This window comes from Lepidochelys olivacea, assembly GCF_965140295.1.
Source record: "Lepidochelys olivacea isolate rLepOli2 genome assembly, chromosome: 2".
NCBI lineage: Eukaryota > Metazoa > Chordata > Testudines > Cheloniidae > Lepidochelys > Lepidochelys olivacea.
Window position 1 is genome coordinate 141,611,809 of NC_140412.1, and position 13,538 is coordinate 141,625,346.

Below are 13,538 nucleotides of genomic sequence, written 5' to 3' on the forward strand. Positions count from 1 at the left end.
GTTTAAATCTAAATAAATTTAAAAAATGAAACATTAAAATATATAAATATTTTCCTACTGTCACTTTTCCTAGTGTAACTGACCTGCTGATACTGCAGCAATTATTTATCTTTTTTGAGCCCAAGAAAGGGGAAGAAACCGTGAGGAGGATGTATTTTAGTTGAATTCTTTTTGTGTCTGCCCCTCCGCAGAGAGTAAGGAAGGACAACTTAGATAGAGGGGCCCAGAGATATCTAGAGGAAGGGTGTGGTAGTTACTGGACATGTTCAGTAGCTGTTTCTGAATCTGGCAGAGGGTTTCCAATGAGGGCAAGCAGTATTGCAGGTTCCACACATTCCCCATCTGATTGCTGAGCCAATTGGAGCTTAGGGAGGAAAGGTGATAAATAACAGGAGATTGAGATAACTCTGTAGGCTCAGCAGCCATTCCATGAAGGGCCAAGAGATACATCTGCTGCACGGGCTGCAGTCCAATACCTATAACACTGGATACAGGCTACAGATTCCCTATCTTGTTAGAAACCAAGGAGGCAGTCAGCTCTTAGCTTAGGGACTAGAATTGCTGTTGACTGTAACGGTCTTCCAACTGTTGTTTTGCTGAGGAGCTTCTGGAGTGTTTGGAAGGGAACTGAGGGGCTGCCCCATTCTCCTCAGGCTCTGGAGAGTCCACATGACATGCCTGTATTCTGAGGCCACACTAGAGAGAATTAGAAATCATCTCTATGAGAAGATCAGAGGGCAATGTGTTTGATTGTGTGTACTGAAGTACACAAATGTATGTTTTTGCTGGAAACCTTGCATTGAACTATATGTAGCAGCAACAAAGTGGGGTTTGCTGCCCAATAGCCTTGTTTAAGAAGTTATACAAAAACATTCCAAATACTGTTTGCAACTGTTCGTGGATGTATTAAGGCGCAGGAGAAAGAAGGCATGTAATGGTGTTACACCTAATATTAGGTCAGAACCCTCTTACCCATTATACACGTATGCCATTACTAAAGCTGTCACAGAGATGTTAGGGGATTATGGACAGAGTAGGGCAATTAATGGATTTTTGGGTTCACTGGCGATTCCAAAAAGTCAGGAAAAAAAATTCAGGTCATACTGAACATTCAATTTTTCAAAATATTTTAGCAAATCAAAAAAAGTAAAAAATACACGTTTGTGTTGGATCGAAACAAAAAGTTTTGTTTTGAACTGACCTGAAATTTAATTTTGAGTTCAGTGATTTTTAGAAAAGCAAAGAAATAGAGTCACAAAAATGGGGCAAATAAGGGCCTCCCTTATAACCCACTGGCGAGGGTGTTCTCCTGGGGTGTAGGAGACACAGGTTCAATTCTACCTTCTTCCTGATGTAGAGAAGGGATTTTAACACGGGTCTCTCATATTAGTAGGGTGTCTTAGCCATTGTGATATGGTAGCATAGGCTCTCTCAGTCTTTACTGTTGAAGCTGTTCCATTCTTTATAGATTAAATAGTCATTGGAGCACACTTGAATTTGGGTCTTCCCCAGCCTTTTGAGTCATTCTTTCACTCTTTCCCTGGCCCAGTGACTATTCATTGGCATCATGAATGTATTAAATGGGGAGGAGCTATGTATGCTATCAAGTTAAATGTGGCTTCTTGTCACTGTGACAGCAGAATCGATTGGGACTGTATGGGGTGCATATAAATGGGAAGTTATGCTTGTTGGGGAGCACAATTAATTACAAGGCTGTTTTGGAGGGATTATCAATGGGTACAGATTTAATGTTTCAATGAGAGAATGAATTGGTGCTGTAGGAGGGCCGAACTGACTTTCAGAAGAGAGAGAGGATGAAAGAATGGGCAAAGCTGGGAAAGATGATAACGGGGATCTATTCCTCAGTCTCTCCCATCCTCTCAATCTCTCCTATTTAAATCCATTCTCTCCTCTCTGGAAGTTTTGTCTCCTCTTCCCCTGTTTTATAATAGGATGGAAGATAAAGTGGATTGAAAAGGGTTTGGAGGGAGAGAGCACTTTACAGCTTTACACAAGGAGAAGAGCAAGCAACTCGCTCTCCATTTCTAATACAGAATGAAAGTACATAGGGATCGTGTAGGATTTTCCATCTCCTCTCCCTTGGTGCAGGCAGTGGTTATGGGGAGTAGTGAAAAAGGAGTTGTCATAAACCACCACAACATTGGGACCCTTGCCCACACCAAGCAAGAAGAGCTGAAAGGCTCTGCACCATCGCAATATGATGCAGTTAAAAAAAAAAAAGAAAATCCCATTCTGGGTGCATTAAACAGAAGTGTCAACTGTGAGACACAGGAGGTAATTGTTCCACTCTACTTGGCACTGGTGAGGCCTCAGGTGGAGTACTGTGTCAAGTTTTGCGCATCACGCATTAGAAAAATGTGGACAAATTGGAGACAGCCCAGAGGAAAGCAACAAAAATTATAAAAGGTTTAGAAAACCTGACCTATGAGGAAAGGTTAAAAAAAGTGGCCATATTTAGCCTTGAGAAAAGAAGACTGAGTAGGAACCTAATAAGTTTTCAAATATGTTAAGGGCTATTATAAAGAGGACAGTGATCAACTGTTCTCCATGTCCACTGAAGGTAGCACAAGAAGTACTGGCCTAATCTTTAGCAAGGGAGTTTTAGGTTAGATATTAGGAAAAACTTCCTAACTATAAGGGTAGTTAAGTACTGGAATAGCTTACCTAGGGATGTTGTAGAATATCCGTCGCTGGAGTTTTTTAAGAACAGGCTAGACAAAATATTTGTCGGGATGGTCTAGGTTTACTTGCTCCTGCCTCAATGTGGGGGGATGGATGAGGTGAACTGTCAAGGTCCCTTACAGCCGTGTATTTCTATTATTCTGTGATCGCTTACACACATTTGTGGAAATCTGAATGTGATTTTTGTCAGCTGATGTTGTCAAGTATGTATTTTGTATACACACACATATATTAATAATAATATTTGTTTGAGTATTAAGCCATAGTGCCATTGAGTAGTTTTAGTTATCTTTGTGTAAAATGGGTTCAGAAGCCTTCAGGCAAAAGCACAAAATAAACAAAAAAATATTATAATGAGTTGGTTTTAAATATCTCTATGTAGAACAATTTTTAGTGAACAAGATTGATGCAGTATTGTTCTCTGAAAATGAGAGACAGAGAGAAGCAAACACTTGTGCAAAATGAAAAATAAAATGAGTGGATGAAAGCAACAGATTACCATTTCTGAGGAATACCAACTGTTTCACATTGCGCTTTGATAATATTTTTATTCTAGGTTACACTATTCAGGAGGGTGAAGAGCCCACACTATTGAAGATGCTCTTTCCAACCCCAACAGATTTCTTTACACTTTTGAAAACCCTCTACACTTTTCAAAGTTTGAAAAAAAGGGTGTAGGGTTGAGGAGGAGGTTGAAAACGTTTTCCTGAAAAAAATAAAATAAAATCTCACTCCTAAGAGAAAGGAACAATCCCTCCACAAATTCTAGTAGCCTTAGATTCTTTCAGTCCAGGAATGGTCCAGAATGTACCTAAGATTGGCATCCTTCCAGCTCTAAAATCATCTAAGATGACCAACTGTTTCTAATTTGTTCCCCTCTATGTTATGTTTCCTTACCTCGTTCACAACCATTCTCATTACTTGCTCATCTGAAACAATGATATAGGAAGTACAAGAGGAAAAAAACCTCTTTTAAATGAGTGTTAATGATGAGAATATTTTGCTACAGAAATCGAATGACAAAGTTGGGAAAACATTGACTCTCCTTACTGTTGTCTTGTAGGAATGTCAGCTCTGCTGGAGAGGAGGCCCGCAGAAGAATGAGGGAGTGTGATGGACTTACTGATGCATTGTTATACGTGATTCAGTCTGCTCTTGGGAGCAGTGAAATTGATAGCAAGGTTTGTCATCTTTGTCTTTGTAGAAGTGGAAAAGCAAGGAATAAAAAAGGAGATTTAAAAATATATATGGGGATTGCACTGGGTACATGAGCCGGGCAGAATTTGGCCCTTAATCTCTTTGACTTTCTTTCTATTGAGCAGTGTTTCCATATACTGTATATGACTGCTCTGGAATTATATTTGTATATGTACTGTATAGTGTGTTCTCTTTCTCTCTCTCTCTCTCTCTCTCTCTTTCTCCTCTTTTTTTAAATTATTAGGAAAAAATAAATGAAACTTTGGCTTGAGAAAGGCACCAATGCATGAAGCTCTGTGAAAACTTCCACACGCAGCTCTGCAAATTTATCTCTGAGGTGCTGTGCCATCTGTTTATGAGCTACCCTAACAGCTATGCAGTGGTTTTTATGAGGTGGACTGTGAGGAAGTACAGTGGTTGCCATTACAAATCAACATTTGCAAACAGATACTACACAGTTACCAATTTTACTTCATATTCTAAATAGAAAGTGGAACTGTGGATACACCTATGTGATAAATATTTGTGAATGGTATTTTTTTTTAATACCAGCCACTGTAGGCTGGCACCAAAATACTAGGGCTGTCGATTAATTGCAGTTAACTCAAGCAATTAAATCAAAAAAATTAATTGTGATTAATCACAGTTTTAATCTCACCGTTAAACAATGCATCCGATGAAGTGAGCTGTAGCTCACGAAAGCTTATGCTCAAATAAATTGGTTAGTCTCTAAGGTGCCACAAGTACTCCTGTTCTTTTTTTGTTAAACAATAGAATACCAATTGCAATTTATTAAATATTTTTGGATATTTTTCTACATTTTCAAATATATTGATTTCAATTACAACACAGAATACAAAGTGTATAGTGCTCACATTATATTACTATTTTTATTACAAATGTTTGCACTGTAAAAATGATGAACAAAAGAAATAGTATTTTCAATTCACCTCATACAAGTACTGTACTATAATCTCTTTATCATGAAAGTGCAACTTACAAATGTAGTTTTTGTTTTTGTTATATAACTGCACTCAAAAACAAAACAGTGTAAAACTTTAGAGCCTACAAGTCTGCTCAGTCCTACTTCTTGCTCAGCCAATTGCTCAGACAAACAAGTTTGTTTACATTTATAGGAGATAATGCTGCCCGCTTCTTAATTACAATGTTACCTGAAAGTGAGAACAGGCTTTTGCATGACACTTTTGTAGCCAGTATTGCAAGGTATTTACATGCCAGATATGCTAAACATTCATACGCCCCTTCATGCTTCAGCCACCATTCCAGAGGACATGCTTCCATGCTAACGACGCTCATTAGAAAAATAATGCGTTAATTAAATTTGTTACTGAATTCATTGTGGGAGAATTGTACATCTCCTGCTCTGTTTTACCCCCATTCTGCCATATATTTCATATTATAGCAATCTCAGTTGATGACCCAGCACATGTTGTTCATTTTAAGAACACTTTCACTGCAGATTTGACAAAAGGCAAAGAAGGTACCAATGTGAAATTTCTAAAGATAGATACAGCACTTGACCCAAGGTTTAAGAATCTTCCTTCCAAAATCTGAGAGGTATGAGGTATGGAGAATGCTTTCAGAAGTCTTAAAAGAGCAACGCTCTGATTCAGAAACAACAGAACCTGAACCACCAAAAAAGAAAGTCAGCCTTCTGCTGGTAGCATCTGATGCAGATGATGAAAATGAACTTGTATTGATCCACACTGCTTTGGATTGTTATTGAGCAGAATCCATCATCAGCATGGATACATATCCTCTGGAATGGTGGTTGAAGCATGGAGGGACATAGGAATCTTTAGCGCATCTGGCATGTAAATATCTTGCGATGCTGGCTACAACAGTGCCGTGTGAACACCTCTTCTCATTTTCAGGTGACACTGTAAACAAGAAGTGGGCAGCATTATCTCCTGCAAATGTAAACAAATTTGTTTGTCTGAGCGATCGGCTGAACAAGAAGTAGGACTGAGTGGACTTCTAGGCTCCAAAGTTTACATTGTTTTATTTCTGAATGCAGGGTTTTTTGTACATAATTCTACATTTGTAAGTTCAACTTTCATGATAAAGAGATTGCACTACAGTACTTATAATGGGGGAACTGAAAAATACTATTTTTTGTTTTTTACAGTGCAAATATTTGTAATCAAAAATCAATATAAAGTGAGCACTGTACACTTTGTCTTCTGTGTTGTAACTTAAATCAATATATTTGAAAATGTAGAAAACATCCAAAAGTATTTAAATAAATGGTATTGTATTATTGTTTAACAGCATGATTAATCACGATTAATTTTTTAATTGCTTGACAGCCCTATATATATGCACAGTAACTAGGAGATTAATACAATTCTTCAGAGATGAAAGGTACTACTTAATAGTTCTACTTAATAATTAAAAGAACTCCAAATAATTGCCAATTAAAAAATTTGTGATTGTGAAATCAGTATTACGGGGAAGGGAAGTGTTTTAAATTCTGTGACATGTTATTGATTATTTCACATTTCAAGACAGTGGTTGCAAGCACTAACACAGAAATGCCAGTTGTATCTAACATTAGTTTCAAGTACATTTCACAGTTCCTGCATGCTGTGAAGTGCTTGTAGGTGTACCTTTTGGATTTTCAGATTGCTAATCTGAGCAAAGTGCGTGGACTTTTCCTATAGATTCAGTAGAGAAATATGGAATCTGTGAAAGAATCTATGCTCCATGCTATCTTGTATGCATGCTTGTGGTAATCTACAATCAATTTACCATTAGTAAACGTTTTTATGGAAGTGATTAGTGAAGAAGCCCATCCACTAGCATCGAGAAAACCAGCAGCTGTGCAGTACCTGTATAGTGCCGTTTTAATAATAAATAATATATCCACCAGAGCAATTGAAGTGGAGTCCTTCCTTCCAAAGGCCACTAAGCAGTAGTAGAGCCATTCTGAATCCTATATTACCAGCCAAAGGATGACAGTAAATTCTGCAGTTCTAGAGCCTACCTCTTAGTAAAGGAAGGTCCAGGGGACTGCATAACTTCAGCCCCACTCCTGCCCCCAAACCTCCATGTATGACAGTGCGTAACAAACCCCCATGGAACTGGGCCCCATGCTACTCAATTGGTATGCATCCTCTGCAAAGAACTGATTAAGAAAAGTACTGGTTATAGTCTGCCGTTCAATAATGGCACAAAGTAGCTGCTAGTAGTACTAATTGTATCCCTACTTACACTGTTTATACCACCCCCCATGTACACCTCCACGGAGGTGGAGCCAAGATTTAGGATTTTGTATGTACTGATTTATTTAAAGAGCATTTCAGTTTTCCTTTGAAAGGTAAGCAGGTTAACCATGTTTTCAGTCCCCCAAGAAATGAAGGACATATTTTTCTGACTAGACATTGGCAAACCAAATTAGAGAAAATAAGAACTAGCCTTCAACCAAAGTCCAAATCAAATTCGTTTTTGAGATTTGAAGTTCTGTTAAATTTTCCCCATCATTTTTTTCTATAATGGGCCCCACTCCACTTCCAGGTTCCAACTAGGATCATACACAGAAAGGCCAAAATACCAAGAGAGGGGGGCTATTCCTAAGGTATTTTCAACTTGAATGGAAGCAGGAAAAACTTTGCACACTTCCAGTGGGGTAGATCATTTATGAGCATATTAAATTATGGGTACTCTTGCAAACAAAAACTCAGAACCACTTAAGGTTTTCTCACTCCTGCTTCGTATAGAATTGACACAAGAAATAAATGCTGTGAGAAATAATAGCATCATTTTTCTTTTTACTAGGTGGGGCTGTAATCAGTGTGCGTTCTGTGCTTGTGTGGATCTTGTTTGCCATATTTTTGCCTCTGCTACTCTCTCGTGTTGAATTCAGCATGAAATTCAGAACCACAGTAACAAAGTCGTTTAAAAACATTATCCAGAGCTCTATTCCTCACTAAAAAGAGGCTTTATGATCCTGCCAAGTTTTCTAAACCTTTCAAACAGTGATTGTCTAGGGAGTGCTTAGAAACAAACAGAAAAGAATATCTTTGTACAAATATATGTGCAAAGATGGATTACGTTCCTCCATTCAATATACACACCTAAAAAAGGAGAGGTTTTTTAGCCTTTTTCTCTTTTTCTCCTCCTTTTTAGACCGTTGAAAACTGTGTATGCATTTTGAGGAACCTCTCATACAGGCTCGCTGCAGAAACGTCTCAGGGACAGCAGATGGGAACAGATGAACTCGATGGGTTACTGTGTGGTGATGCTAATGGCAAAGATACAGAGAGTTCAGGTTGTTGGGGCAAGAAGAAGAAGAAAAAGAAATCCCAAGATCAGGTAATGGAAGTTACTTTCAGCAATGAGAGTAAGTGCCTATCAGTGAGATAGGCAGAGTTAATATATCGTGTTTGTGAGCATGTGATAAAAAATGTGTAGCAGGATCACCTTAATAATTATAAATTGCTTGGTAATTAATGGTAAGCCATTTATAATTAAGGGTGAAAACTCCTAAAATACAAACATAATTTATGCTCACTTTATGGCCCCTTTGCATTGCTTGTGTAAAGGGGCCACAGTGCCAATTAAAATCAGGCCCATATGTGTTTATTTGCTTGGATGTCCGGTTGGCTGTAGTTCTGCACTGAAGAAAACATTCTAGTCAGAGACATTCATTTATCCCACAAAGGACTGCAGCACAACTATCACAAAACAGTTCCTCCAAGATCTAGCTGCGTTTGGCTAAACGGAATTGGCTAAATAAAACAGTACAGTACCTGTCATAGTACTACCAAACAGCTTCCAATGATTGTATAATTGCTTCTGTTTTCACATAGTGGGATGTTGAAAGAGTTGCTGAAGCGGACAGCAGGGACTGGAGAGGCAGGCAGAACACATCGTTTTCTGCCATTCCCAACCCTAAAACGTTTAGCTGAGGGCGAGGATTGACTCCATAAGTTTATAGTATTGTCTCTGAGTGTACAAGGCTTTTCTTAAGAGAGAATTTGTCCATTTGATTATAGTATTCCATCTGTATTTATGTGAGCTAAAATGAGTTATGATTCAGGAATAAATGGTCAGCATTGTCCATAAGTGTCACGATTACAAGGGTAACTGCCTTTCTGTCCACTTTATGGACTCTCTGAGTGCTCCCCACCAGGTGTCAAGTCTTTTCCCTTCACCTATCCTGGGATGGAATCATACAATTCTCCCACTCCTAGCCCAGCGCCTGGCCACAGTACACCATGTATCAACTGTTCTTATCCTGCAGGTCCAACCAAGTTTGGGCACCTGTAGTTCTTCCCTTCAGGAGTCTGTGACCAATTATGTACAGTGATCACACAGCCTTCTTAATACAAAAGTCGTGTGTATTTTATTTGTAAAGACAAAGCTTTTAGAGAAAAGGGATTTTAAAACAACAAACAGCATACACACATGTCTATCTTATCTAAAGACATACCATCTTCAGGTGGTAACCTGGGCATTGCTAACTTCTTCAGATACCTTCAGGGAGGTGCTGAGTCTCAGTCTGGTTCCCCACAACAACTACCACCCCTCTGTAGAAAGAGAGTCCCTTTTAAACCATGCTATAGTTCCCTTGTTCTGCTGTGTTCCCAGGCTTTCTCTCTTCTGATCAAAACCCATCCTTCAGGCTCAGAGGAAGATGGAACCAGAGTCTGCAGAGACAATGGTTCTGGCATTGTAGCTTAGCAACTCTCATGTGTTTGCTCAGCGGAGGCTTATCTTGAGCTGTTTGTTTCCTTCCTGCCTGTTTTTTCGAGACAAACTCCTGTTGAGTTAATTCAGTATATTCATAAATTACCACAGGTCAGTTCCAAATATGTCACAATGAAGATTTAGCTATTGGAAGTAGTTGAGCATTGACATACTTGCACTGTCTGCTGAAAGATTACCTCTAGATGTTGAGAGAAAACCAAAAAGTATTGTGACTAAGAAGGGGAACAAATGGAAAAGATTCTCCAGATCATATTTCAGTGTAGCTAGCAAACATCTGTAGACTGTGAAATTTAACTCAAGTAATTCAACTTGCCCAAATATTTAAGTTGCTCCATTTTATTTTTTAGCTAAGTTACATTTTAAATGTATTTGTTATCTCCTACTTTTGTTCTTTACTGTATTTCACTGAGAAGTAGATTACAACTCAAGGTTTGAGCATTAGCTTGCTAAACCCAGGGTTGTGAGTTCAATCCTTGAGGGGATTGCCCCTTAGGGATCTGGGGCAAAAATTAGGGATTGGTCCTGCTTTGAGCAGGGGGTTGGACTAGATGATCTCCTGAGGTCCCTTCCAACCCTGATAGCCTAAGTCTGAGAAGGGATGGCAGAACACCATGAAGGCCTTTGTAATATTACTATTGCTTAGTGTTACTATTGGGTAGTGGAATGTTAAGTTTTTAGTGATGGCAGAAGGGAACTTTTTCCACTTCTCTTCAGAATTGTTTTCCCGTACAACCATTTATTTATGTTTCAAAAGGATCTTTGTAGAACAGTACACCATTGACTATACCTGAGGTTATACAAGTAAATGATCTAGAGGTATAGAAAATATACTTGCGAATATAAAGGTAAATTGTATTAATGGGAAATAACACAGGGATATTAACAGTCTAAATTGCTGTTGTTTAATGAGTCAAGTTTGGAGTAAAATACAAGCCTTGAAAAACATATTAAAAACAAAGTTAAACTACTGGTAAGATTCTAATTTCACCCATGCTGATGTAATTAAATATTCCAATAGTCAAACAGCTTTTATTTTGTATTGACTTTTGTCAGGGATTTTATATGCTACAATATAATGAAAGAAAGCGTTACAAAATGACGAAGGCAAAATAGTTGCCTTATGTCATATACGTTTTATAGCTGCCTCAGATTCCACCTAGAATGAACCCATCATCCTTGTTCCTAATCTTTGACAGTGTCGTTATAGTAGGTGAAGTCTTATTGCACTTGCACTGCTAAGATTCCTGAACTATCTAAACACGGTAATTAAGGATGAAATGAAAAGCCTTAATTCTGAAGTTTCTGGCTCTAGAAGGTTTACACAAACCCTTTATCATTTTAACAAGGGTTCGCGCATTTAGTTTCCTTTAATTTTCATTATTTTAAAAGAAGAAAAACTCTGAATCCTTGTCAGATCCTGTGACACAGTGCTGGCAGTAGCTCCCTGATCACTGAGTTTGCTGCAGCACAGAGAAGACCGTAGGTTTAATTGGAATCAATCATCCTGTTGCTGGTGGGGGTTACTGACACTGGTTGGCAATTGTTGAGCTACTGAGGCAATTGAGTCGATAACGGGGAGGATATATAATTGGGAGGAACAGGAAGTAAAGGGGGAGCTCCAAGGGGGAGCTGACTGGAATAGCGAAGCTGTGTGAATGGCCTCCTTCTGTGCACCTGTGCTATGTCCTGTCCTGTTTAGAAACAGGATTAAAGGTGTGACTGAGAGACCACAAAAACAGGCTAGGCATTGCTGCTCACTGGGTAACTGAAGAGGTGCCCTGTGACATGCCCTGGGATTGTAACTCTCTCAGTCGAGAGACGGTGGCTTGAGAGGTGACCTGTGTGAGAGCTGGAAGATCCAGACATAACGGAGGAGATGCTGCACTGGTAGCGGAACAACAAAAAGAGATAGAGACGACCCAGCAGGCAGAGAGGCAAATGCTTCTGGGTTGGCAGGTAGAGCAGGAATGAGCATTGCAGGGCTTTATCCAAGAGCAGTCTCAGTTACAGCAGCAGCTCCTGCACTGCACTGGTTGGTGAGTTCCTATGAGGGAACTGGAAATTGGACAGTGGGCCTGAGGCTATGTAAGAAGGCCCCAGGGATGATCCTGGTGCCTTTTTGTTAACTTCTGAGTGGGTAGCTATCCGTGCTGGATGGGACACGGGTACTTCGGCACTATGACTTGCCCCTTACCTGACCGGCGAGGCTCAGGTGGCTTATGAGTACCACGCCAAAGACTATGCCATGCTGAAGGCTGCTATTCTGGACAGGATGGGCCTGTCAATGAAGAAATAGTGTCACAAATTTAGAGCTGCCAGATGGAACTGCAGGATCATCCCTATGATTTTGTGCAAAAATTATCTGGGCTGGGCCAATCTGTGGTTGAAGCCAGATAAGCAGGACACAGGGACCATAATACTCAATTATTCTTGAGCAGTTTACACAAAGCCTCCCCAAGGCTGCAAGAGTTTGGGTTCAAAGCCATCAGCCAGAATTGCTAGAGGACACTGTAAAATTAACAGAGGAGTATGTGGAAGCAGCTCTTCCATGAAAAGAGCTCCATCCCCCTACATCAAGGGAGGGGGGGAAAGACTGTTGAGGAATACCATTAATCGAAGCCCGGAAAGGAAATACAAGAAGCAAACAAGAGTGCCCCTAGCACTAACTCAGTGGTTTGTTACCAATGTGGCTGCAAAGGATATACAAAAACGAAGACTGACCATACATGGACTATGGGTTTGTGGAGTTCTGTGGGTGCACTGGTGTAAAATGTGGGCCTGGGATAAAGACATTTCCCATCAAAGTAGGCTGGAGAACCACAAAGGGCATGGTAGATTTGACAGCCGCATGCTGCCTCATACAGAGTACATCGGTTAGATTGCAGTGGCAACAGAAGGGGGTGATGATAGCAATCCACTGTGTACATGGGGAAAAGAAGACTTACTCTGTGGCAGTTGGAAATAGAAGGAAAGTTTAAGTGTCAGAGAGTGGATGTGGTAAAGTCGTTGCCCTATGCAGTGATAATAGGAACTGATTAGACTCTTATTTCCCTTATGTAAAAAGAGCAGAGGACACAGAGAGAGACCCCAATGATGAGGTCCACGTAAAGAAATCTTGATGGAAGGTTCTCCGGGTAACTCTCCAGGGGCACTGTTTAATAACCCTAGACATATCACAACAACTGCAGAGAGAATCGAGATCTTGGAGTGAGGAAGAAATACTTGAGAAGGAGGCAACAGATCCAGGAGTGATAGATCAAAAACATCTAGTGGAGAAGGAGGGCAGAAGGTCCTCTGACTCACCGGAGGAGAAAGCCATGGGCAAAGCTTGGAAGAAAGACCTACTGAGGAGTGAGACAAGAGTCCTGATAATGAGACCTTGGCGGGTGAACCCAAATAGTCTCAAGCCTATGGCAAGAGAAGTCAGGGGATGAGAGGTATCACGATATTGAGGCTCTGAAAGGACAACTTACTCAAGTAGATACAAGCCAGGAGCAAAAGAAGCTAGAGGAGAGGGCCATGGAATGTGATTGCTGTGATGACCTGTGGGCTGAGATGGAACTGTGGGAGAAATTCCCACCCTCTGAGTGTACGTTTGTGAATAGAAGGCAGGAGACCCTCACTGATAGCCCATGGAAGGCCAGTCTGAAAGGGGCCAGGAAGCTCTAGTAGTACCCCAAATCCATAAAAAGGATAGGACTTGGAGGCTGAAGAGGACCTCCCATGGAGGCAAGGAAAGGTCTCAATTGAAATAAGGGTGGAGGTATGTGAGGTTGCTGCGGCACAGAGAAGGCTGCAGGCGTAATTGGAATAAATCAACCTGTTGCTGGTGAGGATTACTGACATTAGGTGGCAATAGTTGGGCTAATGAGACAGCTGGCTACATAACAGGGAGGATATATAAT

General features: G+C 40.1%; 1 protein-coding gene across 1 annotated transcript in view; it reads left to right on the top strand.

Annotated features, from left to right (window-relative positions):
* Positions 1-13,538, top strand: part of CTNND2 (catenin delta 2) — an 867,924-nt gene that overhangs the window by 721,845 nt on the left and 132,541 nt on the right. Inside the window, exons 7-8 of the mRNA XM_084621097.1 lie at positions 3,767-3,884; positions 8,050-8,235. Coding sequence (XP_084477223.1) covers positions 3,767-3,884; positions 8,050-8,235 — 304 coding nt within the window. The remainder of the gene's footprint in view (positions 1-3,766; positions 3,885-8,049; positions 8,236-13,538) is intronic.